The sequence below is a fragment of the Alexandromys fortis genome, unplaced genomic scaffold, assembly GCF_014885135.2.
Source record: "Alexandromys fortis isolate MF-2015 unplaced genomic scaffold, M_Fortis_MF-2015_v1.1 scaffold_33, whole genome shotgun sequence".
In the NCBI taxonomy this organism is placed as follows: domain Eukaryota; kingdom Metazoa; phylum Chordata; class Mammalia; order Rodentia; family Cricetidae; genus Alexandromys; species Alexandromys fortis.
Window position 1 is genome coordinate 4753652 of NW_026067917.1, and position 27014 is coordinate 4780665.

Here is a 27014-nt window from a genome sequence, read left to right on the forward strand (position 1 = left end):
CTGTCTCAAAAAACCAAAAAAAAAAAAAAAAAAAAAAAGAAAGAAAGAAAGAAAGAAAGAAAGAAAAGAAAGAAAGAAAAAGATAGGGTCCTTTAAACCTAGGGCTGTCTCGGGTTTGAGAGGATGTATGTGAGAAAGAAAGAAAGAAAGAAAAAAAAGAAAGAAAGAAAAAGATAGGGTCCTTTAAACCTAGGGCTGTCTCGGGTTTGAGAGGATGTATGTGTTTGTTTATTCAATCTGTGTTTTACGTTTAGTGGAGGGTACAGGCAAGAGAAAGGCATGGGTGAACAATGCAGTTCGGGTCTGGAAGAAGTGCCAGCCCAAAATCTGCTGAGGGAAGACTCCGACCCTGGCTTGTGCTCGGCTCTGTGCAGAGCCACATGCCACCTCACGGCCACACTGTAACTCCCAACCAAAAGGCCCACAAAGAGATACTCCCATCGCAGTAAAAGGCAGGCAGTTCCCGGGCCTGAGAAACACACTTGTCTTAGCTTCTGTTGAGCAGAATGGCTATTTCCACACCCTGACAGTGTTCTTCCAGACAGAACCTTCCTTTGTCATGGTGTCTGGCATAGTACAATCTCCACACCTCACACCATGGAGCGTGTGTCCATCCACCAACCAGGCAAACTGAGAAGCTTCTGCTGCAGGTGACCAGCGCCATCTTATTTCATAAAGAGGGGAGAGGACCGCTACACAGAAACACTGGCTAGCCCCAGCTGCAGATGTTAGAAGCCCAAGCATGCGTCCTCGGTTCTGCTCATGTCTGAGCAGGGATGGCTGGGGCAGACAGAGTCCTTTGTTAAGTAAGAACCTGGGGACAGCTCATCACACAGACACATCAGTGTTCCCTAAGAGACTCTGCCTAGCCTGCTAGACATCCAGGTGGAAATGGTGGTGTTCCAGGGGCACTACGGTTTCTGGCCACAGCTGAAGGTTGCCTGGTTTGGGATTCTAAGACTCTTATCAGCCAACCAAACAACTCAAGCTGGCCATGACTATAGAGTGACAATCATACACTAGTGACCACAAAAGACACCTTCATTGCAATAAATGGCAGACAGTCCTGGGCCTGAGAAACACATTTGCTTTAGTCTCTGTCAAGGGGAATGGCCATTTCCACCCCCTGGTGACGCTCTGTCTGAAGGACATCATTCCAAAGCAAAGGCGCACTGCATTTTGGAATGGAAACGCACCCTAGGGCTGGCCAGCACAAGGCTGTGGGACCACAACGGCTATTCTTTCTCCTTTATTGTCCTCCCACACCCGTTTCTATCCCTGTCATTTTGGACTGTTGGTTAATAAGTCCATATGGCCTGATTGAAAAGGAACAACTCATAAAACAATTACTTGATGCTGGTGTGTGTTTAAATGCTCGTTGTGGACCCATAAGAAAGGAACTCAAAGCACAGTCAGTCGCAAACCGAGACCCACGTGTTCTTCTAGTTTTGGGCAAAGTGCTTTAATCTCTGAGCATCAAATTCCATTCTAATATGGTAGGAATAGTAATGTTCACACTTCATAAACTTAAGCTTTCAGATGCAACATGCAAAGTGATTAAGAACCAACAATACAGAGCTAAGCAATTCTTTAGGAGTCATATAGAATAATGAAATAGATCTGAGTATATCTTCCTAAGCTTAAAGCTTTTCAGTCTGCCCTCACTGCCCACAGGATAAAGTTCAGCATGTCCACCAGAAGATCTGGACTGGTTTTTGCAACCTCACTTCCCATCACGTACTCAACATCTTAAGCCACGCCCTCTGAACTACCCAAACGTGCCACACTGATTGAATCTTTATGCTCTTGCAGTTCGCTCTGCTACTACAGCTCCACTATAACCTACAGTCCTCAGGGCCCAGCATTTCCAAGAAGATTTCTGTAATTCTCCACACTCACCAAAATCAGCACAGAGTGGCACTCCTCTGTGTTGTCCGAGCGTTGTGCACACACCACCATAACCTACATAATGCTTGTATAACGTGCAAGAAGATGATGCCTGCATTTGCCTCTTCCTCTATACTGAGAGCTCTTAGCAGACAGTCTCTTATGTTCCAGTGACCCCAGGCCCTGGCAGTACTTATCACATATTAAGCACTTAATGTTACCTGTATAAATAAATAACGGTAGTTTAAAGAAATCAAAACTGGAAAATGAAAAACCACCTTCTCTAGCATTTGGACAGTCCATACTTAGTTTATTTGGAAGGCAAGTGCCCACAGCAGCTTCGGCTGGCCTAGGATACAGTTGCCAGGACCTCAACAATAATATCCAGTAATTACGGTGTTTAATACCTAGACACCTGCAGCCTTATTGACAGAGATGACAGTCACCAACCTTACAAAGTCTTCCCACAGAAATGGAGAGATCCACATGCCAATGTGCCTTTCGGTCAACACTTTGAAAACCACACCAAAGATGGGAGCGTGGGAAATGCCAGGGTTCTGCCATTGCACAAAGGTCCTCAAAGTCATTCAGAGTGTAGACAGACTAAGAAGTAGAGGTCACCAGTCCATGACAGCATCATGAGTCAGGGGACTATGACGATCTTCAGAATCATTTGATTCACATCTCAGGCTCTAGAGAAGATGTCCACTGTGTTCGCTGTCCCAACCCTAACTTAGGTAGGGCTCTTAAGACAAGACATAACCCAGCTATGCTCTGTTATCTACTCCAAGAAGGTCTTGCTAGTATGTTTACGCTTTACCTCGATGCCGCAGGAAGGAAAATCACTTCCTTTCACCATAGTCTGGGTGGTTACTTTTAAAAGTTCATTTAGGTCTCTGTAGAGCCCAGGAAGACAGAAACAGACCAAGAAAAGGAGTCGTGAATTGCTCTTAAGTAGAAGAGTGGATGGAAGAAAACATGAGGGCAGAGGATCCAGGGATTTACGGTTTTAAATAGAGATGGAGATAGGAAATGAAGTGAGAGAAGCTGGGCAAGATGAACTAACCAAAAGTAAAGATGTGCAAGGAATCTCTATGGAAAGCAACTACTTTTTAAGTTTTTTTTTTTTTGTTTAAAAAAATTAAACACACACACACACACACAGAGTCTGAACACAGAGACCTCGCATTAGTGGGCAGTGATCCCTCTAGAGGACGTGAGTTATTAAATGAAATCTCAGTACCAAGAATGGGATATCTCACTGCAAGGTTTTGGCCAGGGAGGCCCCAGAGGCCCCTGAGACAATACAGTTTTGACATTGATCTTGGTTATGCAACACAACTAGACGTTTGTTGAAAACACCAGCGCATCGGTTGAACAACATAGAGAAGTCAGCTGGAACTGACCTGGAAGCTTCCTCCCTGCTGGCTGGCTTAATAGTACCAGAAGGCGCTCTGCCAGCCACCAGGGGAGAGACACTATCAACGGTGGCCTGCAGCCAACCTCCATGCAACAATACCAACCTGCCAGGCAGGCTCACCCCCTGGTGCAATAGTGGCACCAAGATTATAAGAGCAACCAACTGGTTTGGGCTTGGATTTGAGACCTGCTGCACAGGAAGGAATTTAGGCCTGATACTTTAAACCTGGCTTTGCTCATAGCTCAGGAGGTCACAGGTCCTACCATACTATTGTTCTGCTCAACGGTCATACAGTCAAACTGCCTCATAAATATCTATGCCCAGACCCATCGATGGCGCTGACCCTCAGTCCTGGCTTCTCTCTGCAGCAGTCACAGCTAAAGTAGAGATTCGTAGCTGATTAAAGTACTGAGAATAAGTGTTTCTGCTAGGAAGTGCTCAGCCTTCAATACATATCTAAGTCCCACAGCCCCCAGGGCTCAGAAAACATCATGGAGGGGCAGAAAAAGGGGTGACACGCTGTCTTTAGAACATGGCATGGCCATCGCACCCTTAAACACACTGAAGTTAGAAGATGAGTCAACATTCTAACAAGCATCACCAACTGGACTCAGTGTCCAGAGAAACGGGGGTGGGAGAAAGGACAGGAAGTAGTGAGGGAGACGTGTTGGGGGTACGTGGGGTAGATGGGAGGAAGGGATGAGTTAGGGATTACTGGAACACTGGGAGGGAGGAGTCGAGGTGAAGGTTCCTCGGGAGAGTAGAAGCAAGGAGTTAGGGGTCCAAATAATCACGATGTATTTTTCACACATATGGAAAAAAAATAGGTTAAAGATAGTCTATTTTTTAAAGGCTTAACAAATGTGCAATCAGGCCTTTGTCTGCCTAACAATTTCTTTACAAGGGAGAATAAGGTATTCTTCATTGTTACCAAATAAGTATGCCCACATTAGGGCCACAGTGCCTATGCTAGGCCCCCTTCTTCTAAGTGGTTTCTTCGTAGACCACCGCCTATATAGTCAGTTACCTAGGGTTAGGCCCTATCTTCACAGAGACCGTTTCTTTTCAATTTAGCTTTTAGCGGATACAGAAAAGAAAAAAAAAAAAACACAAAAAGCGTACACATTAGTGGGGGTGAAACTGTCTATTTCTGACATCTCAGACTAAGAAAAAATCCAGACATCGAAAGAACACACACTAGTGAATAAAAACCCAAAGACGATTACCACTGCTTGTTAATCACAGGGTTGGTTCCTTCTTTTCTAATGGAGTGCATCCATTTCTAATGACGTTGGCACAGAGGTAGCTGGATGTATTTAAACGGCCTTCATGCTTAGCACAGCATGTGGTAAATGCTATTTGCTTCCGATAATGAAATTGGGGGGAGAAAGGGATGGAAATTCTGGCACGTGTGATTAATCTCACTATAATAATAATAAAAAAAAAAAAAACTAAGAAAAAAAAAGAAAACAAAGAAACAAAACTAAAACTACCCATTTACAAAAAATCCATGAGTAGGAGAAAAGTACATTCACTGCATAGTTTAAGTACATATCTCAAAAAAAACTATGCGCAGCTCAATCACGGGGGTGGGGGTGGGGGAGGCGGGCCTGGGTAGGAGCCAGCCAAGGAAGACATACCTCAAAACCAGAGAAAACACTCAGAGAGAGGCAAAGGAGGAAAAGGACAAGAACTAGCGGTGCCGGAAGGCCAGGACCGTTCATTCAAAACAGCTCAAATCTGGCATACTTTCTCTTGTCGGTTGTCTAAAATAACCTCACTGAGAAAACCTTCAAAATTAATTGATGTCTGCAACAAGAATGTGAATAAGCATCCATCTCAGCAAGGAACATTGCATGCTGACGTGGAGTCTCCCACGCAGGTGTCTGGGGTCAGAATTAATCTAACAGATGTACCAGGACTGAATTTCATGAATTTCAAATAGGTTAGTCAGCTCAGCTCCTGAAAACAACCGATCTAAAGCAGGGGAAAAAAAAAAAAAAAAAACTTCGGTCTTTTAAATCCGTGGCCGCCTATGTGGGTGGCGTTATCAGGACCTCTGAGCACAGAACTGCTGTGGCGTTCCGATCTGAAGGCGAGGGAGCAGGCGATGCATGTCCCTCAGCTCTGTCCAGATGGCAGGCCCCGCCACAGCGTGCTCCAACCTGCTCCTGCTTTGAAAGGGCAAGAGAGAGCAACGTGAAAATTGCTTCATCGCCCAGCTGCTATTTTGACACAAATCCTCCAGGGCCAAGGCCCGTCACAGCAGAAAGGGACCGATCTCTGAAACACACAGGCAAGCCTGAGGCTACCTGTTTGGAGGAGCAAATGTTGGGGATGAGGTAGGACGGATGAAAGTGGGGTGGGCGACGTTGAGATTAAGGCATGCTGTATCGCACGAGTAGCTCCACGGCCACCTCCATAAGGGGACTTCGTGACGCTGTAGAATATCCTTTGATGGCAAGAGCAGCCTTGCGCCTGTAAGACTCTATTCTCACAGTCATTATAAAAGAAACAGCTAACGATGTACAACTACAGCCCTGGGCCACACACTTCTTCCTTCAAAAGCCAGGGGAGCACCGTACCTGTGGTCTCTTTAGATCAAGACAGGAATGCTTCAATCACAGCTTACCTTGCCTCTTCCGCTCTTAGAGAACAGAATAGCCCCACTGAAGAGAAGGCAAAAGAAACGAGGGAGACAAACACCGAGGCCGAGTAACGTGACGGCCATCACAGCGCCAAGGCAGCCATTTAGGGTTTGCAATTAACAGGCCCCTTCTTACAATAGAGGCACACTGATTGCCAGGCTGCAAATGTCACTTCATGTTTTCATGAGTGGAGAGCCCGGGAGGAAACAAAGCGGCACTTACCTTTGACAATCTGTTTCGCACAGGCACTGTAGACCTGCTCTTGGGTTGTGTTGGGAGGCAGCACTCTGTCAAACACATACGGCTTCCCTTGCTGAAAGCAGATGAAAGAAAAGGGTGGAGAAAACACATTAGGGGTTTAGGTCTAAAAAGCACTAATAGTAGTAGTTAGACCACAGGCAACTAAATCACCCGCCCGCTCTACCAGGCCGTCCCTTTCCTCACCACAGAACCCTGACAGCGTGAGCCACATGCGGGCTGCACGCATGGATGATGGATGTCAAGGGCCTGAAAGCACACATTCCTAAATCTGGGCCACTTCCCTGGATTTGTGAATTGTCCCATTAAGGGGAGCTGATAGCTAAGAGGCCAGAATGCAGACACAGGAAAACACAAAGTGCCCAGGGATGGAGTAAGGTGACAGAGATGACGGAGCTAGCAGGACGGCTTGGCTACAGACGTATTCATTTGGAAGACCATGAAAAGTTCAGAAAGGTGCACATCAGGAAGATGCCGTGAAAGAACATTCTAGGCGTGGGATGAGCAGACAGCCAAGGGTCTGGTACATTCAAGAAATGAGGGGGTGTTGCCAGTAGGGGCTATAAGAAGATCAGAAGCCGGTCATGAAGGGTATGGCTGGCCAAATATGTAACCAAATAAAACCCGCCTGTGTTGTATTTTCTGCAGGGACGATGCGATCGGATTTAAGAAGCCATTCTCAGTGGAGAGACAGAACGGCTATTGTCCCACACAATGCCGTTCCCTTGCCATGCAGAAGCAATGCCTAAACTGGATTGAGGCTTCTAAAACAAAGGAGCCCTTCTATGCAATGAAACAAGGCATTCGGGGGAGGAGGGTTGGGTAGGGGTTTGGTTGGCAGCAGCATATGTAAAATTCTAAGAAACCTCCATTCTGGGGGTGGGGGTTGGGATAGGCAAGAGCTCTACCACAGCACCAGTTAGACCCTGCTGCCTGTCCCTCGCTGTTCAGTAATGACTAATGAGTGTCTCAGTGTCAGACAAAATGCTGAGCACTGGGGAAAGTGGGGAGGACGCAGGTCCAAACTGCAGTTTCCTCTGCCAACCGTGCCCAGGCAAAGAGAAACTCTCCTTTCACAGCCTGATCCACAAACCCTGAAGAGAAGGACAGAGCCCAAGAGAGGAGCAAGGAGGGCTAAAAGCCACACCTCCTAAGAGTCAAGGGCAGACTGGCTCCTTGAGGAGACAGCTGCTCTTCAGAGCTCAAAGAACAAGGCCTTTTACATCCCACAACCCACACACAAGTGAGCACAAAGCATCAGAAGGGCTTGATGGTTCCTCGCTCATCACCACGGGTCCAGGCACCTGGCGACGACATCCTACACTTCTATGCCTTACGTTTGAGCTTTAGTCTTTGAAAGCAGAATTGAGTTAACCAGGTAAACAAGCTACTTCTAATCTGGTCTTAGAAAAATGGAGAATTTTTTAAAACATAGAAAAGAGGAGAGGGAGAAGGTTTGCTTTATGACCGAGGCAGAACTGCAGTCGTTCTGATAAAAATCATGAAAGGAATAATTTCCTGCGCTTTCTTCACAGCTTTGTGTCCTGGTTAACGAACCAGGTGTTTGGTGGGCTAACCAAGAAATATTCCTTACCAAAATCCTTGCCTTTCTTACCAGCTTTATCCACTTTCAAATTCAACCAAGTATCAGGGGTTGGAGATTGAGTTTGGTTAAGAGTGAGTATTGCTCTACAGGGTACACAAGTTCAGTTCCTAGCACCTGTGTCGGGTGCTTATGACTGCCTGAAAATCCAGCTCCTGGGTGGGATCCAAGACCCTCTTCCGGTCTCCTTGGTCATCAGAGCTCATGTACACATACCCACACACGCGTACACAGAACAATTTAAAATGATTAAAAAAAAAATTTTAAAAATATACATCCACTACCAAGAGAGTAAAACGTAAAACTAAACCTTTACAGAGGGCTGAGGGTGGAGCTGAGCGGAAGAGCTCTTACCCAGCATGCACAGGGCCCTGGGGTCTGTCCTGTGCATTGAAAATAATGGGAGCAAACATTTACAGAATTTGCCGAAGTCACCCACTTGAGCCCTCTAGAAACTTAAGACGATTTTTACTATTTCTCCAGATTTAGAGAGAATGGCAGTGTAGACTGGGCCGTCAGCAGGAAACATGCCCTAGTGGAAGATGCTGCACAGCACAGGATGACAGGGTGGCCAGCTTTGTCGTCAAGAGTAAATGCTTGCTGTAAGGCAGGGCATTTTCCTTTAGGAGAGGGAGAGAGCAAGAATTCATCACTCTCTTTTAAAAATGGTATCAATCATCAATTGACCAACGTGGCACTTGTAAAGGATCTCAAGTTAACCCCCCAAAGCAGCCATCTTCAAGATCTTCCAGCTGGGATGACACTGAGGAAGGGGGAAACTGCAAATAATTTATTCCAGGACCCGTCCCATCAGAACTAGCACGTTAGTTTGAAACGTAAGCATTTCATGTCCTTCATGCATTCAAGCTTGTGGTTTATTTTAATGAACCTTAAATGATTAAGAGATCGGGAGATTAGCGTTGTTGTTGAATATTTTCAGAGAACTGACTTGTACCACCTGTATATACAATTGCCCCTCCTCTTCCTCCCCCCCCACGTTTTAATAGTAAGAATAGCTCATAAATTCGGAGCAAAACGGAAACAAAAATCCCTCCGCAGAATCCCAAGGAGACAAGATTCTAACGGTTCTGGCGCTGCCATGGCTGAGGATTCGGTAGGCAGGCGACAGCCCCACCTGCCCTGCTTTTGCAGCTATGGAACAACATTCAAGCAACGTTGCTGTGTAGGTATAGCCACTGGCACTGGGGCCTGGGTCGGACTACCATTCACCAGCCTCGGAAAAGTCTTTTCCTTCCGGGGATCCACCCCAGCACCTGGGTTTCCCCAGCATCTCTAAGTACCCAAGCCAGGGTCCTCCGCTAGCATCTCTTCCTGATGTGTACGTGTACTAGAATGGTCGAGTTCTGGCCTAGATGCGAGCCTCTTCGTTGTGCTCCTGACTTATAGGAAATTTAAATGACTATTACAGCCTTCAACCCTCATCTAACACTCAGGCTCATGTGCCTACTAGAGAACTTCACCTCTTGGGGCACCATTAGCCACCCTAACGTTTTTTATTTCTTTTTTAAAGATTTATTTATTTTTTATAGTGTTCAGCCTGTATGTCTGTGTGCAGGCCAGAGGAGGGCAACAGATCTCATTATTAATTGTTGTGAGCCATCACATGGATGCTGAGAACTGAACTCAGGACCTCCAGAAGAGCAGCCAGTGCTCTTAGCTGCTGAGCCATCTCTCCAGGCCTAGCCATCCCAAATTCACTAGCCAAAAGAGAATCATCATTCTCTCCATATCTGAGAATCCCAGCCATCACCTAGATATTCACACTAACACCTAAGACTCAACGTGTACCAGAGATTCCCATCTGGGATACATCCCAACAGTTATCATTTCTTGGTATCTACACCATGCAATTCTGTCCATCAATCTCTAGCAAAGAACACCCCAGACTCCCTAGCCAGTCACCCCGCTGGTCTTCCTCCCTAATAATCCATCCCCATCATTGGGCAAGGTGAGTATCCTAAACCTAAGATGGTATCACTTTCCCCATTTTTGGCTCCTGTCACACACACACTAGACTCTGCGCCCAGGACTGTCTGCACTCTCCTTCTCACTGCAGTGTGGCAGGCCCAGCAGAACCTCCTGCACCCTGTTCATTCCCTGCTCAGTGTCTTTGCTACTAACCTTCCTTCCCGCTTGGGATTCTCTTAGTTCAAACCGACATTAGACTACCCACTTAGGAACCGTTGTCTTAATTTGCTTTTATGTTGTTGTAATAAAACACTATGACAAAAAGCAACTGGGGGAAGAAACAGTTTATTATATCTTATAGTTTAGGGTTCATCATTAAGGGGAGCTAGGGCAGGCACCCAAACAGTAACCTGTTGGCAAGAACTGAAGCAGAGGTCATGCGGGAATGCTGCTCACTGGCTTGCGCCCTGTGGCTTGCTGAGTCTGCTTTTCTATACACCCCAGGATCACCTGCCATGGAACAGTGCTGTCCGGAGTGGATTGGGTCCTCCCACATCAATTATCAATCAAGAAAATGCTCCCAAGGAAGTGCTCACAGGCCAGTCTGATGGCAGCCTATTCTGAGTTGAGGTCCTCTCATCACAGGTCACTCTAGTTTGTATGAAATTGACAAAAACAAACCAACACATTCTTCATATCTCATAGTCTTCATCCTTCAGGGCTTCCATGATTTTAACTAAAGCAACCCCACCCCACACTGGCATAACTATTACCTGGATATTTGGTTTGCTTTACAATGAGGGAGTGTATGGCCTCTTCCAACCAATGAAACCATTGCAATGAAAGCATTTATCCAGCGGGAATGGAAGCTGCAGATCCTAAGCAGGTAGGCAAACCCACTGAGCCTCATGAAAAGAACCTGGATGACACTCTCTGCACGCCTTACTACTGACAATGAAGCTTGCCAGCCCTGCCGCAAAGCCTCTCTGCACGGCAGTGCTATTGCACAGGAGCAGAAGAATAAAACTAATGACCTACCAGGATTGCAGACAAGAAAATAATAGCAGATGGTCCTTACACTTCCCTAGTTAAAATTAAAAACAAAAATCGTGCCACCAGAACTCCTATCAAGTTGTTGGGAGCAAAATGTCTGTGAACCATATGGCCTGCTATTAATACAGCTGACCTGTTACCCAACAACTGTTCCGCCGCCTGCAAGGAACTCAAGTAAGAAAGACCACGGGGAGCAGAAGATCCAGGCATGCTCAGAGGATGAGAACCATAAAGTTAATCATTCTCACGGAGTATTAATAAGTAACTCAAGGACAATCTTAAAGACTGGCCACGAGTTGTGACCAAAGGTGGTGCCGAACGTCCCAGACAACTCTCCCCACCCAGTTACGCTCCATCCTACTCCTCACAGTAACTGGATGAGATGTTACCATCCCCACATCACCGAGTGGTAAGCCAGTCACAGTTTCAGCTCTATGCTTTGTAGAAATACATTTTGTTTTTGTTTTTTTGTTTTTAGAAACAGGGTTTCTCTGTAGCTTTGGAGCCTGTCCTGGAACTAGCTCTTATAGACCAGGCTGGCCTCGAACTCACAGAGATCTGTCTGCCTCTGCCTCCCAAGAGCTGGGATTAAAGGTAGGCAGAAATACTTTTGAGGCTCTGATTCAAAGTGTCAGTCCTTTTCATCAGTGGTTCTCACCCTGTGAATTGCTACCCCTTTCCCCTATTTTGTTCCAGTCAATTCTAAATTATTCCTGAGTACACACAATTAGTTAGGCCAAGGAACAAAGAGCCAGTGCTGTAGCAGCTGCGATCCAGCCAAATACGTACGGCAGCTGTTCCATATCCTTACAGCGACAATGTCCACCTCCAGGAGCCTGCACATGACCCAGCCAGCCATGTCCTTAAAGTCCACCTCCCTGGAGCACTGCCACTGTCCTCCAGAACACGACAGACACCTGCCTAATGCAGCTTTGCCTTGCACTGGAAGATAGCGTCCACCCTCCAAAGCACTTTCCTTCTGTTGGAAGCAAATAAAAGGACAGGTGTGCTTGCTTCTAAAAGCTGGATGGATGCGTCTTTTATTTGAAGGACTCTAAAGATACCCAAGGTCAGGGTATCAGGAAAGCATCATATTAGTCTACACAAGAAGAAATGAAACAAGAGGCAATCATGGGCTGTGAAGGGTTTGCATATCAATCTGAAAGAAGGTTTCGAAAACTTCAGCTAAAAAGCCCAAGTCCTTGGGCTAGTATGGATGGTCATTTTTTACCAACAGAAATACATTCGCTAGAAGTCTGAGGGTTAGTTGTCAAAATATAACTGACACACAACAATCTACACCCTTTTGTGCAATTCAGTGGACCCACGAGCCCTACATCGCCACCTAATTCCAGAGCCTTCCTACCACCCGCAGAAGAACCCCTTATTGCACTCGAATCTGGTCTCCCTTTCCCCACACCCCCTGCCCTAGGCAACCACCAATCTGCTGCCAGACTTGACAAAACTGCCTATTAGAGGTATTCCCCGTAAATCCTTCCCTTTACGGGGAGGAGCCATAGTGTGTGGTCTTCTGATCCGCTTCCCCTACCTAGTATGTTTCAGGCTCCTTCCACAGGGCATCATAGCTTCATTTCAAGACCAAATAATATTCCACTGATTGGACATACTGACTTTTCTGTACTATTCATCAGCTGGTGGGACAATTGTGTTGCTTCTACTCTGGGGCTATTACGAACGTCCACATACAAGGTTTTATGTGAATCTATGTTCCATCTGGGAATGTATCTAATAGACTTGCTGGGCCATAAAACAGCTCAACATTTAAGTTTAGCTTTGAGGAACTGGCAAGTTATTTTCCAAGGTAACTGAGCCATTTATTATCCCCACCAGCATATGCAGGTTCCAATGTTGTATACCCTTGTCAATACTTGCTGTTGTCGGTCTTCTTTATTACCCTGCAAAGTGGGAGCCAACAGAGGCCACATCCAGGTTTCCTGAGAGGATCAAATATAACCACACAAATAAAGAATCTACCACAGAGTCCGGTGTTCTAGAAGATGCTCAAGACGGGGTCAGTGGTATTTTCTAAGGCAAGGTTTGAGGCCTGATGATTAGCTTAGACCAACAACTTGAATTGCACCAAACTTCCCAAGCAGTGAGCCCTCAAAGGGAGAGATGCAGGAGAGTGAACCTGCATCAGAACTTGGTACCCTGTAGTCCTCACAATTCCCAAACAAAATGCAACATCAACTCTTGGGCTCCTCCAAGCCCCCAAGTCTGTGACACCAGAACAATTCTGTACATTCTTCCAGAATAAATAGTCCTGGAATCGGTCAAAGAGCCCAAGCAAAAACGGTAAGGAACTGGGTGTGATTCAGGCACTCAGGGTCTCAATAACTTTACTGCTATCGCTTTGAAGCCTTCCAGGAACGTGAGTAAAATGCCCACTGCCAACGTGAAGCAGAGCTCTAGGGATGAGACTCAGCTGCCGGTCTTCGTAGACTGGCCTAACCCTTCACTGCCTCCTCCTGAAGACCTTGGCCTGTTGTGTGTGCTGGCTGTTAGAGCCCTCTGACCACCTACAACAAACAGGCTAGAAGGGCTATCAAGGCCTCAACCCAGCCAGCAGTCCTTAGCCAACGGCAGATAAAACTTAGAGGTCAATACTTTATCTATCTGAGCTAAATGTGGTGAAAAGGGGTCACGGGGCAGGTATTCCAACTGGCCCCTAGAATTTCAGTTTATCATGGCAGCAACTCCAGAGAAGCCACACCCTGGCTTCCTTTGTCCTCTGTCTTGCTCCCTTCTTCAGTGTTTCTTGGGTTCATCTCTCAAAGTAACCTCACTTGCTCCAGTCTCAATCTCTGCTTCTAGGGAACCCCAAAATAAAGTGGAACCCTGCATATTTTTCTCCTTTATGTAGGTACAAAAGGAATCCAGATTGGTGAAGTCACTGCCAAACACATCACGTGACCATCACCCAAACTGCACAGGTACGGTGGGGAAGTGGGGAGGGGAGGTGTGGAAGCTGAAATCATTGTTAAAATTCAGCTAGCTAACCTAGTGCAATGGTCCATGCCTGCAAGCGCCAGCAATTCAGGAGGCTGGAGCAAGATCACTTGAACCCAAAAGTCCAGGGCCAGCCTGAAAACATACCAAGACCCTGTATCAAAATAATAATAATAACAATACATAAAAATAATAATATAAAAAACTAAAATAAATAAAATAAAAATTAGTAAGCTTTGCCCTTGAAAAGGGAAATGCTTTTTCCTTCACATGGGTGCTGGTCACCTGCCAAACTGGAAACATGTGGGCCACACTTGCCCAGAATATCACTAATCCCTAATTTGTACAAAAACAGCCTACTAGCTGCTGAAAGTCCTGGACTAACAGAGTACTTTGTGTTAAACAGTCCAGGGCAGATTCCCAATGCACTGGGTATCAGGGAGACAAGAAACAGGGTGTTAGGACTCCATCATACATTGTGGGCACATAGGAGAAACTTATTGTCTCTCTTGTACGTCAGAAATCCCACATTCTCAATCTCCTGTTCTTAAATGTTAACAGTCCTGGGAGTTTCCTGTCTTCCTATACCCCTTATCTCTCATCACTACTCACCGACCCTCTTATTTGTCTGGAAGTTACTAGAAAGTTCCCAAGGCAGAGGAACTCTGTGCAGTTACCTGGCCCTTGTCACACCCGCCCCAAGGCTGGTGAGACTCTAACTGCCTTACAAGGAGACTCTAAAATGGGGTCGTCTTCCCTACACGCTCTCCCTTCCACTTCCCTGCCTGCACCGGGATGGTGCTGTCACTGGGGCTAGAACCCCTAAGCCACAGGGCGGTCGGACGGCTGTCCTTCCCCACATTGGCTCTACGCCCTCGGGAAGGTGGCTGGTGCCCACGCTGACTAAAGCCAAGGCTGCTCCCTGGGGACTCAATAATGAAGCAGACGTCCACAAAGCAGTGCCCGGCTCCCAGTGGAGTTGCCAAGGCAATGCCAACCACTTCACAGATCGAGAACAAACAAAAGCAACGCACAAGAATGAATCTTGTAAGCCTTCTCCTTGCAGGAAACCAGGCTGCAATTCTCTCCGTTCTGCCAAAAGCCCTGCTGTGTGGACACGCAGGCACTGTCAAGATGGCAGACAGCTATAGAAAACTATTCTGGAAGGCACGCTGCCAGAGAGATAATAAAGAAATTCAGAATTATCGCCTGGCTAACAGAAGAAGGGAAAGAGAAGTATGACTTCTTTTAGGGAGAATAATGGAGACTGTTTCAAAGACACAGTGATTTTTTACTTCCAATCAAAGCAAAATGCATTCCTTCCTCTCCCGGTTTCTGGGCTCTAACCTGCCAGAGCGCAGAGAAGGGCAGAGAAGGGCAGGGTGGCTGGTCCTTCCCCGGAAGCTTGCTCCTCCCATTGTAGCGACCCAAGGCACTTACCTGTGATTTCCATCTCTGTGGCTCTAACATGCTGTGACAGTAATGGGACACAGGAGTCTATAATTTTTTCACAAGTGGTTTCTACCTCAAACACATAGAGCCCCAGAGAAGGTTAACTTGAAGCTTCAGGAGTTCAGTGTTAGCTGAGTACGTATGTATACTCAGAGAAAGGAATAAAACCTCTGCTACGATTATCTCAGTAGATTCGGTGCCCTGTCAAGGTCTGAGCAAAAGATGAAATTTTCTTCAGAGAGGAGGGAGGAAAAACACATTCACTAAAGGCAAAATGGAGAAATTATTTTTGCCAGATTCACAGTAACATGGGCAATGTGTGCCTTCTTTGGGGGGCATGGTGCCCTGGCAGAAGCTGCCAGGAACAGGAACAAGTACTCAGATCAAACCTTCCTCAGGGAGGCACTAACACCAAGGCCACATGGGAACGCACGTGATGTTGATAGGAGACCTTCTGCCCAGACCCTCACTTGACTAGCTCAGCAAACCATGCTGCACATAACCACAAGGAGTAGAATTAGTATCTTAGGCATTTTCTCACTGTTGAGAAACAGTTCGCATAATTACAATTCCCTACCACATTGGATGACAAGTTTACTTTCGTGGGATGTTCAAGGTGTTTTGTTTTTGTTTGCTGCGCAGAGGTGTGGGGTGAAAACATTAGCCTCCATGTCTGAGAAAGGAGAACGGTTTCCCTGGGCTCTGCAGAAGGCAGCGATGTGAGCTTAGGCACACACCAGAATTCTGATTCCCTGTCAGGCATTCCACTCATACTGCATCTTGTCATTGCTCCTCCAAGAACACAGTTATTCAATGATAGATTTTTCTAAGAACTCCACGCAGTTGGCCAAATCTGTGACCTTAGACAACGTATCGATATTTTCTGGGCCGCCTCCTCTAGAGAAAAATGAGAGGTGGAATCCCTCCGGCTCTAATATGCTATAATAGTAGAACATGTCATGTTCAGAACATGACACGGCACAGCGCACAGGGCAAGAGCTACTCTTCTCTGTCAAGATCATTTCTGTAAATTGTGGGGAAAGAGTCTCACGAAGAAGGCATGGTGACATTGACTAAACCCAGCAGGACTCAGTAGGCTAGGTTAGCTACGTCTTGATGGCTACGGCCCCACGGAGGGCGGGTGGGATTCACAGATGCTCAAAAGGGAGAGCTGCTGGGCACAAACTGGATACAGGCCACTGTCACCTGTTCTCATACCGCTCCGGATTCCATCACGTCACCCTGCTCCCTCTCAGTCTGTCCCCTCCCTTTTGTCCTCTCTGCTCTGGAGGTGCTTTAAGTATACCTGTAGCTTCAGCCACAAGCCTCACAGGGAAGACACAAACATTCACCTCCAATGCAGAGTTCCAGACCTCCATTATTAATTGTCTGACAATAATAAATCCAACTGAATACCCCAACTTCCCTAAACACAACGTGGAGTTGACCTCTGTGGCTTCTGGGTCTCTGGCTGCGCCGTCAGCCAACCACGGATCTGAAGTACTTCTAACTGCCTCTGTACCAACACTCCTCCTTGCCATGACTGTCTGCACGATGGGGCATACCAGCAATTTACACAATGTTTACTTCTTATTGCTTATTATATTCTAGAGATGATTTAAAGTGTAGGAGATGTGTACAGGCTCCACGCAAACACTATGTGATTTTACACGGAGACCTCGAGGTACCCTGGAGTCGGTCCTGCACACAGATGAGGAGCAGCTGTAGGCTGACAAGAGAACTCACACGTTTCTCCTTCTCCTCTGCCTCTTCTTTCTATCCTTATCCCTAGTCATCAAGGCTAAGACGCGTAGGGCCATCTTCTCCACACCAGCGTAAGAGTGGTCCTTCATGCCTCTGGTCTCTCTTGTTTTACATCTCAGCTATTCTTACCACTTTTTGTCAAACCTCTTGCAAGCGTCTTCCAAGCGGTCATCTAGTCTGTCTTGCCTTCAGTACATCTCTGTATCCTTTTCCAAATACATCTTCCTTGGCTAACGTCCTTTAAAGGGGGCTCAGCAATTTGCAGGGATGTCTACTGTACTACCCCACAGCCTGCAGCAATACTTTTCACAACCCCCAAGCGAGTCCTTCCCCATCAAACACCCTGGCAATGGGCTTGCAACGTCCCTATTGCCACCCCACAGTTTGATCATTCCCTCTAATTTGAAGCCATCCCAACACCTTGACATTGTTTTCTGTCAAAATACTGTCCATCCTTTAAGACGCATGCCAAACGTTCTCTTTTCCAACATCGGAATGCAGTCTTCTCTCGAGACTCTTTGCCTCTCTCTCTTCCTCTTCTTAGGAGCCAGTGGGATGCACACTGCTCAGCTGGGTGAATTACTGTCGCTTGTTCACCTTACAAGCTTCCTTTCTCTCCTCTGAGCATCCACAGTAGTCCTCCTCCAGGGGGTCTCTGATCACAGCCTACTGCAGGCAGGGGGCATCTGGAAGCACCAGGGTTGTGGGAAGCAAGCAAGATCCCAGGTTGGAGTGCAGGGAAAGACGGGGCGGATGCATTTTAATCAGCGTGCTAGGCCCTCTGCTGTGGACATTTCTAAGTAACCACACTTCCGTGTAAATTGCTACTCTGCATTTTACAGGGAACAGGGTGAGATTCAGAAAGCTCCCTCACTTGCACAGGGTCACAATCTACATGGTTTGCTTCCTGCGTTGGTTCTGAGAACAAGTAAACAAGGGACAGTCTAAAACAACCCTCTAGCTTACCTTGCTTTTAAATAAGATTTAAAAACCACTAATTCTGGAGGTCACATAGCTGAGCGGTGTATTGTTTGTCTCCCGCTAGCTTTGTTCTGGACAGCACTTTGGATGCAATGTTGTGATGATAGTTGTTGCCTGGGTTAATTTTCAGAAACTCAAAGGCCACATTTGCTAAAAAATCACTGACCCTTCATTTAAGCCTGCACAGGTACCCGGTGGTTAAGTGAAACCCAAATAATGATACCAAGATGAAGAAAATGGAGAGATTGCCAAGATATATAGGGGCATCATGACCTGCTAACTAGGGACAAACCAACTGCCATGTTTCCCAGTGCCCCTTCCAGACCACCAGAGCAGCACATAGAGGCCCCGTCACCAGCCTTTGCTAGACTGAGATCCTGTCCCTCTCTGAAGGTTACAGTAGGTTAACATGGCTCTTTCCAGATACTATTCCACCACTACTGACATTCCAAGGAAATCCCTTTTGCCTTGTTCAAAACTCATCAGGCCCTTGTCATGGCAGCAAATAAACCGATTTGAGTTCAGTAATAAACCAACTTTTAAAAGAAAGGCACGTAAGACCACTGTAGAAAGTGCCAAGCATGCTACTAACATCACCACAACCTTCTGAGAATTTTAGTTAGGAAATGTGTTTCCCACCTCACTCCTCTCTGAGTGCAGTGCTTAAATATTCGTTACAGATGCTTAAATAATACAGTCATTTAGAAATGTCACTCCAAAAATACTGACAACATAAAGTCTGTGTGCCAAAACAGTCTTCCACCTTGAATGACCATAGCAAAGTCCCAAGGCGAGGACTAAACACCCATCGTAAGACAGGGAAAGCAGAGGTCAGAAAGAACACTTAACATTGCCACAGTAGCAGAGGCAAGAAGGACTGATTTCAGAGCTCACATCTTAACCACAAAGATACAATCCTCCGCATCTCAATCTAGCACTTCAGCATGGACAACTGAACAGGGACTTTCTGCCAGGTTGTAACTGTGACTCTAGAGGATGTGACAACAGAGCCAAGGCCTGAAGGCTTGCCAGCTTCTGGGAAATCAAGGGCAGAGTGCTCCAGGCAGAGGTAACCGAAAAGCGGCCTTATTTAAGAAGCCCTTGATCCGCTGGAAAGTGGGCCACTCCACCCAGAGAGAGCAAGGCACGGGAACAGCTGGAGAGTTCAGAGAGCAGGGCTGGGAAGCAAAGGAATGGCCTGCTCGGGTTTCTGTTTTGCCACTCTGTAGAGGCCTGATGCTTGGGAAGATAAACTACAAAATAAAATAATCATGAAGACCATTGAGGAGACAACCGCAGAAATCCTGAGAGAGCTCACGCAGCATAGCATTGAAGACAAAAGGAGCTGAGTTGGGAGGACGGCAACAAGGCAGGCACGGACAACTGAGAACCATGTCACAAGCTCTTGTAGAAACTAGGAATCTAATTTATTTATTGGTCATTTATCATTTCCAGTGTCGGTGCTGAGCGGGCCAAGAAAGGCTGTCCATCTTAACCTGACAATGCTCCAGAGACTGCGTCTTCATTTTTCCACCTTCAAGTTCAAATGTGTCAGCTGGAAGCAAAGGAGAGAGAGAGAGAACCCAGGGATCCCGCAAATTGCCAATTACACCCACAGCAATTCCACACAACTGTGGCATCACCTGTGACGTGACAGGGACAGAAGGTCAACTCCTCAACATGTTCAATGGTGGGTGGCAGATCCATACCCAGTCCCGTATCTGACTCCAACAGTTACGCTCCTTCACCATGGCAGGCACCGCTCGTGTGGTGTGGGGGGTGACCGTCACAGTGGCTAGAGCGGCCGAGAGCTGCCTGCACACGCTCCCTATCGCCTGAAACCGCTCTGGATCCTCGCCCTTAATCCAGTCTCTCCCATTTCATTTGACAAGTTTTGCTTTCTCCTTTTTATTTATTTATTTTTGAGACAAGGCTTCTCTGTGTAAAAGCCCAGAACTCACTCTGTACACCAGGCTGGCCTCGAACTCACAGAGATCCGCCTGCCTCTGCCTCCCAAGTGCTGGGATTAAAGGCATGCACCACCACTTCCTGACTGACCATTTTTTCTAAGTTCAATATCTGTACTTCTGTAGCATGTAGCTATTGGTTCTCCTGATCAGGCACCTGCTAGATTCTAGGAAGCCAACCGTGGGAAGGAGACATTTCCCAAAGACCAAGTGTTCAGGGTCTGATGAGGAAGACAAAAAGGTAAAAAGTACGAGAAGCAATTGTCTTTCTTTTCCTTCCATGACGTACTTGAAAGTTCTATAAATAGGTGAAAATTCAGATGAGATTTTTGAGGACTTCGCTGCTTTTGTGCCACACTGGCCTCGTTATGCAGATAACTTCACAGATTCGTTCCATTGTATTATTCTGTGCTACTTCTGTCTGATGAAAAAAGGTGTCAGTTTAAAAAAAAAGGCGAAGCCACACATGAAATAAGTCTTCTATTTGCAGGAAGTGTTCAGAACGCCAGCAGCGCTGCTCTGCACTGCCCTCCAGGGTCAGGGTCTGCACAGCTCTGGAACCCAGCATGAGGGAGCTGTGCTGCAGAGCCCAGCTCTCCGAATCCTTGGCTGGTCACATGGAATAGGTACTAGGATGCCCACTTCTGAGTGGGAGAAACTGAGCTCGGGTGACGGTACACCTTGAACAAGATTTGAACCTAATTGCATGTGGGATGGAACACCTTGCTCTTACCTCCTTTCCCGTTCTGCCGAGGTCAGGATGGATCTTTAAGGGGGCTCAGGGTTAGAAATAACTGGCAGGGTTAGTGGGCTCAACTTTCTACTGTGTGGAGCAGAGCCATTTTCTGGGATGGCTGGTGCCCACTCAGGGAATTTTAAAGTTAAACAGAGATACTGCTCTCTACCTCCCCTAATGGAAGAAGAAAAGCTCTTCATTGTCCAGCTGGCTGGTGAAGCTAAAAGGAAGAATGTCCAGATGGTGAGGTCTTGGGGGACCCACAGGAGCTATGCTGTCTGTAACTGCTTACCAACCATCAACGCCTCTGTCACAACAGCCCCCCTGCCACAAAGCCAGCTTTCTTTTTTTAAATTTTATTTATTTATTTATTAAAAATTTCCACCTCCTCCCATCCTCCCACTTCCCTCCCACTCCCCCCACTTCCCCTCCCCCTCGGTCTCCAGTCCTAAGAGAAGTCAGGGTACCCTGCCCTGTGGGAAGTTCAAGGCCCTCCCCCCTCCATCCAGGTCTAGGAAGGTGAGCATCCAAACAGACTAGGCTCCCAAAAAAGCCAGTACATGCAGTAGAATCAAAACCCAGTGTCATTAACACTGGCTTCTCAGTCCGCCCTCATTGTCAGCCACATTCAGAGAGTCCTGTTTGATCACATGCTCGTTCAGTCCCAGTCCAGCCAGCCTTGGTGAGCTCCCATTAGATCAGTCCCACTGTCTCCGTGGGTGGACGCACCCCTCGCGGTCCTGACTTCCTTGCTCATGTTCTCCCTCCTTCTGCTTTTCATCTGGGCCTTGGGAGCTCAGACCAGTGCTTCAATATGGGTCCCAGACCCAAAAAGAGGAATATGTACTCACTCATAAGTGGATTCTAGCCATAAACAAAGGACATTGAGTCTATAGTTTGTGATCCTAGAGAACCTAAATAAGAAGGTGAACTCAAAGAAAAACATATATTTATTTTCCTGGATATTGGAAGTAGACAAGATCACTGGGCAAAAGTTAAAAGCAGGGGGGTGGGGGTGGGTTGGGAGGAAAGGGAGATGGGGAGAGAGAAGGGAGAAGGGGAGGATTGGGGAGAGCTTGGGGGAATGGGATGGTTGAGATGGAGGAAGGGTGGATATGGGAGCAGGGAAGAAGATATCTTAACTAAGGGAGCCATTTTAGGGTTGGCAAGAGACTTGGCTCTAGAGGGGTGTTCCCAGGTGTCCAAGGGGATTTCCTCAGCTAGGTCCGTGGGCAACAGAGGAGAGGGCGCCTGAACTGGCCTTCTCCCATAACCACACTGATGAATATCTTGCATATCACCATAGAACCTTCATCTGGCAATGGATGGAGATAGAGACAAAGCCATCTTTCTAGGGGTTTTCCTGAGAGTCTATCTTGTCCATGGTTGGATGGCAACTCCCTGCAGAAAGGTGGGTAGGCCTTTCTATCCAGTCTATGCCCACTTGGGTCATTGGAAAATGCATCTGGGTAATGCTTCTAAAACAGTCATGTGAGCTGCCTGGGAAGAGCTATCTCCGCCCTTGGGAAACCCCTGGATGCCTGCTCCAGATCAGTTCCGCATCTGTGGCCGTGGACGGCACTGACGTCAACAGTGGCAGCAGAGACTCAGCAGGCTGCAAAGATCGGAGATCAAAAGGCTGGTAAGACCTCCGACAGCACCTCCCAGTATGCAGCGAGAGGTGGTCCCCTCCACTGACCAGAGAGCTGACCACACGGTGTAAACACCTGAGCAGGCAGGTGGGCGTGGGATACACGGTAGTCTCCCCTTCCTTCCCTCACTGCAGGCCACATCCGTCACAAAGGCTAACTCCCGTTAGGATTCCTAACCTCCCGGCTTTCTTCAGTCTTCCCTTGACGTCACAGGCCTCGGTTTGAGGTCAAGAAGCCCCAAACTTGGGGACGGACATGGAAACCACTCCCCCATAAGATTCATTCCAAATGACACTGCTCTCACGTGTGGAAGAAAACAACACAGGAGTGTGAACACACAGCAAACTAGACAATAAGACAACATACAGCCCTGGGCCAAAGAGCACAGCTTGGGGCCTGTCATGCAGTGAGTCGGTTCCTTTCCTGTTTTACGTTCATGCCAGGGTACCTTAAAGTCACCAGGTCTGAAGCCCTCGACATTCACACCCTCCAAGGTGAGGCCCCCAGCACAGCAGTGGCAGGCTGCCAGTCACAGGCCACATCTCCAAGATCATCCCCGTGGCACCGATTGCGAATCAGCCACAGTGAAGGCTAGACTGGAGCAATGGTGGTCTAGTGGAGAGAGCACACGGATTTCCTGAACGGTCTGCAAAGCCCAGCTTTCCTCAGAGCCTCTGCAGCAAGCCTGCCTCCTGTGTGCAGAGCCCTTCCTTCCCAGAGGCCTGTGGGTTTCAAGAGCTCCCCTCTCCGGGGACTCGCAAATACTCAATGAGGATTCCTCAGTCTCTCACAGCCATTTGCTTCCCTCCAGGCCCTCAGTCTCCACTCTCACTTTCTGCTGAATCATTCAACATTAAGAATTGGCTAAACAATTACGTGTAGGATTTACCAGTAGAGGAGGTGGCCTGCCCCCCCCCCATCCTGCCTCTCTCCAAGGTGGTCTCTCTCCTGTTCCGGGTGAACTGGTCCTCCTGCCTCCTTAGCCCCGGAGCTCGCTGTCGCCTCTCAGGTGCACATTCTCATCATATCCTTCTCAGATACCTAACAGTGTGCCGCTCTTCTGTGGCTCTGAAAATCAAAACCCATGCATGTGCCTCGGCACCATCGCACGCTCCAGATCCTTCCCCTACGGGGGCGGCAGCTCACTGCCTCTGGTCTTTTGCTGAACTGACAGAAGCAAAAGCCAAAGGCAACAGCCTTGCCCCTGCCTCCCTCTAGCACCCTCTCTACCGCAGGCCCCCACTGCCACCTCCTCTTCTGCTATGACGTCCCTTGTGCATTGCATGTACTCATTGCATGTTCTTTCATGTCTATTCTGTGTAAACACTGGCCTTCCCTAGGGCCAACAGCCTTTTGTCCCTCTCCCCCAAACACTGATGTCACCCAACTCAGGATTCTGCATGGCACCTTCATAATTTTGCTGTAACCTCATACATTCTACATTTCACTTAATATTTTCTTAAATCAAGTACTTTTTTCTTAACTATTTTGCCAAAGGAAGTTTTAGACTACAATGGTAAGTAAAAATAATTACACGCTACAATGGAAGACATTACAGACAGAAGCAGCGCAAACAGCACGCTAATGAACACCAGGCTCGCATCACTGCTGGACACGGGCTCCAAGGCTGTGACCCCGTCTATCCTTTTGTTAAGAGGGAAATTCCAAAGAAAGACCAAGAACTATCAGCAAGCTGGGGCCTTCTCTTTGACAGGCTGACAGTGCCTGAAAGAAAAATCAAAAGGAGTCTCTTCTCCCTCTGTTTCTGTGTTAGCTAAGGCCCGATCTGTGCACTACTTAAGATGATCAACCACCAAGACCACTGCCAACTGTGTGCTAGGGTTTCCCTCCCATCCCCTAAGGCTTTTATCAAGAGCTTTACAGCTTCAATGTCTTCAGTGGTTGGCTGTATTTCTTAGCGCCATTTAACAAACCCTTAGCAAATAAGATTACAGACAGCAATTTGAAACAAAAGAAGTAACACAGAATTCTCTCATGTGAAAAGAGCGCAGAACAACAGCGATCCATCCAGGCTGGAGCCCACACCTACCCCAGCTGGGGCTGGAGCCTGGAATGTGTCCAAGACCTGCCATCAACACGTTATCAATAATAATAAACTCAGACAAGAGGGTGCATACTGCCTACAACATTCAGGAGGCTGGGACTAAGACCAGCCTGGGCAACGTAAGCAAAACTTGGCTGCAAAAAGAAAAGCAATAATATTATAAAAATAACAACAACAATAATAATATAAACAATAGGCAACATTTGAGAAACTGGCAGCCATGCACCCACACACATGCTAGCCAGGCCATACACTGTCCCCCTGGGGTTACTGCCTTTCGATGACCACCATTTATAGGTGCTAGGCAGATATAGTGGCAGATTCAGAATTTGCAGGAAATCCATCCAGCTCCAGAGCCTGTGATCTTCATTCTTCTGCTTCCCTGACTCTGAGACCAAAGCAATTTCAAACCTCACAAACTGCAAAATAAGAGCCTGCTGCTCTTAAGCACAATTAAGACAATGGGGCTGACACAACAGGAAAACTATTCGGGGTGTAATTAACCATAATCACTGGTGTCCTCTAATTGTTTGGGAAAATAAAGTCTTCTGCTCTTGACAAGCTATAATTCTGGAGTGCGCCGAGAAGGTTCGAGTCCTCGCTCGGGTCTGTATCCCTCCAGCATGTGCATGTGCTATTAGTCAGACCTCACGGTGGATCCTAGGGAGGCTCCAGGGAACTTCAGTGTGCAACTGAGAATCAAGTCAACTGGGGCTTGGGGGAGAGCTAAGCCCTAATGCTCAGCCCTTCCTTTAACAGCTGGGAACACAGAGCAAGGCTACAACTTACCAAGAATATACAGAGCTCTGTCATAGCCAGGCACCTGGGGCACCTCAGGAATCCCATAAGCTAAACCCAGACATACCGGAGCTGAACACCAGGCCCCGCCACCTAGCAACTAGATGACGCCAGACAGATCACACATCGTCATGTTTTTCTGGTGACTCAAGGACTTGAGACATGTGAGAAACTGGGAGCCTGCATACACGGTGCACGTCAGGCCGCTCATACTACCGTCTCGAAAGCCTGGCGAAATGTGAAGGATCTCGTCAAGGCTGCTGAGAGTAGTGGCAAAGGTTCAGAAAGGAGACCTTAGAACCTTTGTCATTTTAATTCCACCAGAATGAGTGCAAGAGGTAGTCACCATGCTCCTGAGGCCAGACTTGCTGATTCCACTAACCCAGTTTCCAAAAGAACAAACTCCAAAGCAGCAACACAAGGGAGTATTTACTTAGCATATACTTAGTGAAATGCAGCAAACACTGACAGAAAAAAAAATACGTAAGGATTTCACCTTGCCAACTTGTTAAATAAAAATTTACAAACTAGCTGAGCTGTGGTGGTGGTGCACGCCTTTAATCCCAGCACTCAGGAGGAGATCTCTGTGAGTTCGAAGCCAGCCTGTTCTACAAAACTAGTTCCAGGACAGTCAGAGCTACACAGAGAGAAACAGTATAGAAAGAGAGAGAGAGAGAGAGAAAAAGAGAGAAAGAGAGAGAGAGAAAGAGAGAGAGAGAGAGAGAGAGAGAGAGAGAGAGAGAGAGAGAAAGAGAGAGAGAGAGAAATGAACGATGTTGCCTTCTTTCCTGTATCCCGTGGCAGATATCACCCATCAATCACACAAGCAGAAGTCACTGCTGCCAGTTCACATTTTGAGTTCTGGAAATGAAGGTCTAAGCAAGCAGCCAGGGAATGAGGCCCAGGACTAAGCAGCCAGGGAATGAGGCCCAGGACTAAGCAGCAGCATCCGGGTTACTTTTACTTCGGTTCCTTTGGTAAGACATTTGACTGGAAACAGTTAAGGATCTAATATGTAATACCTCTTGCATGAATAGTGAAGGAAAGATACAGAGGGCTCAAAACCCAACACACAGCAATGTGAGATGCTCTCAGCCTGACCCACAGAAGAACAACAAAACACCCCATCCTCCCCAGGGTCCGTGAGCAGCATCTTCATCTGAAAGGGAAGAGTGAAGGAACACAGACTGAGATAAAGGTGCTTTTAAAGATGCTCCAATGCATAGAAGCTGGCTCGGCCTTAATCCCTATAGGCCTGCTAAAGAGAACCAAAGAGTCAAATGACAGAACACTAGCAGCACCTCCTCTGGGCACTTGACCATGAAAGGTTTGAACAGGTGTTAAGTCCAGTTGCTGCCTAGAAAAGAGACTTTAAACCAGGAAAGATCTTCGGGCCTTCATGCCCAGGGCATAGCCTGACTACAAGATCTCAGCTCACTTTGCTAACACCTAGTGAACTTAACGAAGAGGTCTCTTACCCTGAGAGATAAGAAACAGAAATGAAGTTCCAAAGACACTGGGGCCTCTACAGGGGCTACCAAGCTTCTAAGAAAAAGTTGTCACTATGAAAAGACCAGAGACTATCATCTAGAATATATAGATGGTAAATAAGGCTTCCTCATAAACACTAAAGAAAGACAGGCCTGGTGGTTCATACCTGCATTGGGGAGGCTTAGGCAGGATTGCTATGCATTCTAGACCATTCTGGGTTACAAAGAGGGGAGGGGAGGAGAGGAGAGAGAAGAGCAGAGGAGAGGAGATGAATGGATGAGCAAAAGGAAGGGAGGAAAGGAGGGAGGGAGGGAGAGAGGGAAGGGGGAGGGAGGGAGAG

At 47.2% G+C, this 27014-nt stretch overlaps 1 protein-coding gene across 1 annotated transcript in view; it reads right to left on the reverse strand.

Moving 5' to 3' along the window:
- Kif5c (kinesin family member 5C) overlaps positions 1 to 27014 on the reverse strand; it is a 156789-nt gene that overhangs the window by 95447 nt on the left and 34328 nt on the right. The window contains exon 2 of the mRNA XM_050139912.1: positions 6178 to 6268. Within this exon, the coding sequence (XP_049995869.1) occupies positions 6178 to 6268 (91 nt within the window). The remainder of the gene's footprint in view (positions 1 to 6177; positions 6269 to 27014) is intronic.